General features: G+C 59.5%; 1 protein-coding gene across 1 annotated transcript; it reads right to left on the reverse strand.

The window, feature by feature from the left end:
* Positions 1 to 817: 817 nt before the first annotated feature.
* LOC104413479 (carbonic anhydrase 15-like) lies at positions 818 to 5,851 on the reverse strand (the record flags this gene model as incomplete). The annotated part of the gene is made up of 7 exons (XM_010024479.1): positions 818 to 1,036; positions 1,673 to 1,839; positions 2,024 to 2,090; positions 2,373 to 2,465; positions 3,140 to 3,300; positions 3,491 to 3,661; positions 5,816 to 5,851. Coding segments are annotated over 7 exons (914 nt in total), but the record flags the coding sequence as incomplete, so codon positions are not given.
* Between the last annotated feature and the right edge of the window lie 792 nt (positions 5,852 to 6,643).

Below are 6,643 nucleotides of genomic sequence, written 5' to 3' on the forward strand. Positions count from 1 at the left end.
CTTCCATGGGCCAGGGCGGCTGTGCCCAGACCCCAGCTCCACGGTGGGCATATAAAGCCCCAGCACCCACAGGGTCTGCAGGCACCCTGGTGTGGGGAGCTGCTCCCAGATAACGACCTGTGCTCCTACACCCATAATTCAGGAGGAGACGGGAACATGCCTGGAGCTTCAGCTCATTAATTATGAACCACCCAAATCAGTCAGGCCCTGGCTCTCCCCGTGCCTTGCTGGGCAGTACAGGAGCAGTGCTGGCAGCCACAGCTATTTGTGCCACTGTAAAATTAGCTCTGTGGAAAGAGCATTCAGTGCCCCGAGTCCTGGCCCAGGGCACTAAGGGTTGCTGCAGCCTCAGGAACTGCCCCCATCCCTATGCCAGCCAGCCCCAACCCTTGGGAAAGCAACAGGGTCCCACAAGCACAGGGACCACAAGGAGCCTGAGCCATGTGCAAGGAGAGGATTCGGCCATGGGGATTTATTGCACAAGGAGGAATGGGGAAGGCTCATGCCTGCCTGCATAGCCCTAACAAAGAGACACAGAGCCAAAAAGGCAGCAACCCACAGCCATCGGCGAGGACGTTGGCTTTATTCCAGCCCCTAAAGCATCCCTCTCCTGGCTGCTCCACTATCCAGCTCCAGGCGCATTGTAGGGCAGTTCTGGGCTTGCAGAGATCAACTGCTGCAGACATCCAGGTTTCCAACATCTTCACTAGCCAAGGTCCCAACATGCTTTTTTGTCCCGTCAACCCATGAACCAGAAGCATCACCAGTGCGGGAGGGAGATGCTCGTGTGGAGGCTGGTGAAACGCTGGCCCAGATGTTATGGGGTTGGCAAGGAGGGGCCGAGCAGGGTCAGGAGGAGCAGTGGGGAGAGGAGCTGGTGCGGGACCCTGTGTGGGGACACTCCACTGGCTGTGGCTGCCCGGGAGGCGAAGACCTTTCGGCTGTGGAGGGGCTGCGGCGGGCGGAAGTTGTTGGTCATTTTGGGAAGCGTGGAGCCAACAGCCGGGAAGTGGAGGGTGCTGACGAAGGCCTGCAGCTGCGCAGGGAGAGGCAGGGGGGGGGGCCGCCCCTGTGCCCAGCCCCACCAGCCCCTGCCCACATGTGAGGCCCCTTCCCTGCTGTCCCTGGTGTACACAGGGCTCGTAGCATAGCCCCACACCAGAGGGGGGCCTCCCGCAACCCCTCACTGCTCTCCCAAAATCAGACCCATAGGGTAAGCATGTGAATCAGGTCCTTAAAAGGATCAGGTCTTGAGTTTTAAAGGAGCTAATTGTGTTTCAGTGGCTGTGCTGAGCACTTAAAGAGTAGCTGGCCCATGAGTCCCTCAAGGAGACACATCTGCTAAGGTGCTTGGGCAGTAGAGGAGAACTCCATCCATTCATCCGTCCATCCATCTACCCACCTACCTCCTTGGACCCTCCTCTGAGCACCAGTGGGTTTGTTCCCATTTCACTCTGTGAATACTAGGGCTGGGCAGAGAGCACTATGGACAGGATTTCTCCACACTGGCATGTGGCCATGGCTCCATTACTTAACCCTCATTATATTAATTAATTGCCTGGTTGCCAGGAGCATTATTGTAGCGATGACTTTCCCTGTGCTTAGGGGTTGGAAAGGGCAAGGAGAGGGGCCACCCAGGAGGCCCATCCCCTCAGGCTGTGCACGCTGGTACCTGCTCCCGACCGATCTCCACCGGCTCCTCAAAGACAGTCCAGACGACGACCTCGCTGCAGTCAGGGGTGGTGAGGGAGCCCTGGTAGCGGTAGTACCCGGAGAGCCGGCCAGCACGTGGCAGGAGCGTGCTCAGGCGGAAAGTGGAGGCCAAATCCACAGAGTCCCCTGTGAGGCGGGAAGTGGGCACTCAGCCTGTGCCATGTCAGGGATGTGATGGGGATAGCAGGGCCACCCCCATCAGTTTCCCCTCAGCCAGATGGTCCCATGGACTGTCAGGTCCCTCCCAGTGCAACTCGATGAGGGGGGTTTCTCCCCTTTTCGCCACTGCGCCATCAAGAAGGTGACGTACCTGCATGGGAGATGTTCCTCAGCCCCGCCACAATGGTGTTGTAGTTGGTGTTAGGAGTTTCGGAGACCTGTGGATAAGGAGGGTAAGCAGCTGTGGCAGGGCAGAGCCAGGCCATTCTGTGTTGCTGAGCATCCACAAGCAGAGCCAGCCCCACATCCTCACAGAGCAGCAGTGGGGAAGAGCTCACAGCTCCTGCTGCACGGAGCCAGTGGGGGGCACCTTTCACCACGAAGGTTCTTCAGCACCTCCTGGCCTTGGCCCAGCCTTCCTGCCCCTCTTGCTCCCCTTGAGCAGCCGTACAAGGCTCCACCAGCCCAGGGTCCCCTCCCTCTAGCAGTTGCAGACCCACCTGGAAGAAGAAGCCGAGGACAGCCAGCCCATTGGGATGCCCCTTGGCCTCTGCCCGCGTCTGGTACTTAGTGTTCATGTGGACAACGTGCATCTGGGGAAAACACAGAGGGGCCAAGCATGGGCAACCATCCCCAGCTGACCTGCAGCAGAGGGATGCTCACCCATGGATCCTCCCAGCCAGCCTGGGGCAGGCAGACCTCCAGAAAAACCCTCCTGGTCCCACAGGCACTTCCATGGGGAAGCTGCTCAGAGGATCAAAGTACCGCAATGAAGGAACATTCTATGAAGGGAGCATGGGAAGGGGACCAGCAGTCCTGGGTGCCCACCAGCCACAGTACATCAATTTTGCTCTCCTCCAGCTGATATTTAATATTTTAGAGGCACAAAGCCTCTTTCACCCAGAAGGATCCCAACACACTTGGCACAGCACGCCCCTGCACACTCTTGCTTGTATTCACTCACTCAGTGGGGCACAGAGCCCTCCAAACCTCACCTAGTGCCTCCAACGAGGCAGCCTGGCCCCACACACCATGAAGAAAAACCTTAGAGTCTCGCATCTACTGATTTTTAACCACCTAGGTGCCCTGTGCAGCAGCTACCTGTATCCCACCATCAGCACAAGCGATGGGGAGCATGGCCAAACCCACCAGTGCAGCATCCCCAAGCCTGCATGGCAGCCTTGGAATGCACCATCATCACATCTTCCCATCACACCAAGGACTTGGGGCCACCCAAAGAGTGCAGTGGGTGTTTTGCCTCACCTACCTCCATGGGGAGCTGGCACCCATCAAGAGTGTGCTCGGAGCCATTCCTGACTGGGCTACCCCAGTGGAAGTGGAGCTGCAGTGCCTGGTACCTGCCGGGGAGGCCCCCGCCGCTGATGGTGATGTGCTCAGAGACCAACTCACTCGCCAGGTTCAGCATCACTGCAAGGGCAGCGGGATGGGGTGAGGATGCAGGACAGCCCTGGCACACTTTCACTCATCCTCCTCAGGCTTCATCCCAGCACTAACACACACAAGGGCAGAGGACACCCAGGAGCAGCACTGGAACTGCGCTGGGGCAGGACAGTGCCTGGGAGCTGGGACAGGGAGGGATGCCCCATGCAGCTCATACCTGTGTGCCCATCATTTGCCAACCTCCACTTGCCCGGGGGGGCCTGGTCGTAGCCTTCGAAGAGGATGTCCCCGAGGCCCCGGTCCCGCTGCAGCCGGCGCCTGTCGATGTTCACAGGGGACTGCTTGCTGCCACCGCATGTGGCTTTCAGCTCCTTCCAGTGGCTGGGGCCTGCAGAGGAGGAGCAGGGGCACCACGGGCAGCCCCCAAAGCACAGGGCACCTGGGTCTTCAGCCAGCCCTGGAGTCCCTGTCAGCCCCGCCATGCTTGCCTGCATCCCGTGGGAGCTGCCCTCCTGCCCAGCCAGCCTTCCTCCCTATTGATGAGCAGGGGCTTTTTGAAAGTCTCATCCATAATGCAGCAGGATTTCCTCAGGGGGCTGGGGGCTACATTTAGCCTGGCACACTGCTGGTGAAGGGCAGGCTTTCTCCAGCCCCTTCTGCCCATCTCTGCAAGCAAACCCTCCCTGTGGGGCTGCGCTGGCTGCCAACCACAGCCCCTGGGCTGGGGCTCACACCAGGGCTGGGCAGGGGACTGCTCTATGTAGAGGGACCCCACAGAGCACCTGTGAGGGAAGGACAGAGAGGAGCCACTGAGTAGCAATGAAGGAGTTGAGGCCCATTCGCAGGACACATGGTTTGGGTTTTACCACGTTTACATTTTACCCTGTGTGTCCTGCACTTGTCCAGTTGTAGCAGGTGATGGCGCATCCTGGCCACACAGCTCATGCTGGGGCAAATTCCACATGGGGTCCAGTGTGACTGCATGATCCCCATCAGCAGGTCCCAGGGTAGGGGGTCACCACGGCAAGAACTACCAGTGCCAGCAACCAGCTGGACCCACTGCAAACCCAGAGTGCTGCCTGGGGGCCATGAGCAGAGGTCACCATGGCTGTCACCATGGCCAGACCACACACCACACGTGTGGCTCACTGTCCCCATCACTCCAGCATCCTCTCTTCTTGCAGCAGTGAACACTTGTTGCGGTCCACGACTGTGGGATGGGACATAGCCAGCCACCCTGCTGGTCACTGCTTCAGTGTGGCTGTCCTGACACCTTGCTCCTTCACTTGGTGGCCCTGGGGCAGCCCGAGCTACATGTGCTGGGGTGGAGATGTTGGCACTGGGCTGCATCCCATCCAGGGAATGGGAATGGGAGCTCCCCCAACACCTGCAGTCCTGTCCTCCCAGGGCACCCCCAGTCCTGGGGCATATCAGGGCATCCCCCCTTGGCACTGCTGGCTCTGCTGTGGCGCACATTATGGCTGGGTAGCCTTTGTCTACAACCAGGGTCTGGACGGGCCGTTCCTCCAGCAGCACCCTATGGTGCACCTCTTGCATTTACTGACCTTCCTCTAGGGCAGACAAAATCACAGACACATGCTCCCCTGCCTCCTGTACCCCTGGGCTCAGCCCTGTCTCCTTCCCTTCTCCTCTCATTACTCCAGGCAGCTTTTTGCCTGGAAACCCTGGGAGCTGCAGCCTGGCCATGCCACCACCCCACCAGCTCCCCAGTATGCTGCTATCAGGTGGCCCCACAAATTACCCGGTGCCTTCATCAAGAGACCGATCCCTAGAGCCCTGCTGCGGGCACATGGCCGGCTCCACGCTGCCCAAGCCACTTCCCACCAGCCCTGCTCCCCTGCTGAAATCTGCTCTCGCCACTGGCCTGGTGACATCGGATTGCTGGTAACATGGAGCGCCGGTCTGGCAGGGATAAGCAGAACCCAGCTGCCATGGCACATCAGTCATGACCGGTGAGCATGAACTGCTGGGCACAAGGCATGTAAACCCAAGAGCTATAAAACAGTTGGTCTGTAACAGCTGATTAAATGCTCGTTGATCTTTAATTAACCTTTTACAAGCTATTTACCTGCTTCTAGACAAAGTGCCCCTAGCCATGCTTCCCGTCCCCTACTTACTGCCTGACCAAACAGAGCCATCCCTCCTCCAGCCATGCCCCTATGCCCCATGGCCCCCTCAATGCCTTGATGGGGTTGCTAATGGCATGTTTTACATGTGTGATTTAATTTGCTGCAGGTGAAACAGGGGAGGCTGGTGCTGCCCTGGGAGCACCCTGACCTGGCTGGCGTGGGCTCAAGCACATGTCTCCAGTCTCTGGATCAGCACACTTGAAAGTGATGCTCCTCTAAGCAATCCCACCTTGGTGTGACATGGGTGAATCTGCCCTTTTCCAAGCCATGCTCCCCACTGCAGCCTCACTGGTGCTGCCCACAGTGCCCTCGGCCAGGCACTGTGGGGAGACGTAGGGGTCTGAGTCCCACACAGCCCCGACACCCCCATCCCTGCACATGGCACCACTCACCGCACTGGGGGTCCTGTGAGTCATAACACCACTGCCCTGCAGGAGAAAGGAGAGCTCAGTGCAGGTGATGGAGACAGGACCAGCTCCTCAAACCTACCCACAGCTGTGCCCAGCCCCCCAGTGGCGAGGGCACCCCTCATCGCAGCCAGGGGTCCCACCAGCACTTGTGTTCATCCCTGTTATTCTTAGCACTGGTGCTTTCACACCTTCCCTACCTCCCCCAGCCGCTCCACAGGGAAACCTCCCTCAGCATCACTCCACTCCGTGGCAGCCAAACCTCAGTGCTCATGGGGCTCCATCCCCAGCTGCTGTGGAAGCATTGCCCCTTGCCCACCCTGGGGACCCTAGGCAGCCCCTCACCACACACATCACCTTCCCTTAGGTGAGTGGGAAGCTGAGGGCACTGCTGCAGCCCCCACGGCTATTCCCGCAGCTCCCAGGGGTGGGCTGGCAGCAGAAGGCAGCTGCTGGGGGCTGCTGGAGAGGCCCGTGCCCACCACGCCGGGACGACAGCTCCCCACATCGCTCCGGCACCTTAGCCGGAGCTGCCGAACTCCCACCAGTGCTGTGCCTGCGCTCAGAACAGCTACAGGGAGCGTGCACTTGATGCCGGGTGCCGGCACAGCAAACGTGCGGATGCCGAGGATGCCAGGGAAGGCAGTGCTCTGCTCCTGCTATCTGCACATCCACCCAGGGCCATCAGCTCTGCAATGGGAACCAGGGAGTGCACCCCTTTCCTCCTCAGCTCCCTATCCTGCTCCTGGCAGGAGGCACAGAGCAAGCCAGTGCTGCCCGGGGCCAGCCTACCAGAGCAGTATCCACCGATTC

This window comes from Nestor notabilis, unplaced genomic scaffold (genome assembly GCF_000696875.1).
Source record: "Nestor notabilis isolate BGI_N333 unplaced genomic scaffold, ASM69687v1 scaffold16331, whole genome shotgun sequence".
Classification (NCBI taxonomy): domain Eukaryota; kingdom Metazoa; phylum Chordata; class Aves; order Psittaciformes; family Psittacidae; genus Nestor; species Nestor notabilis.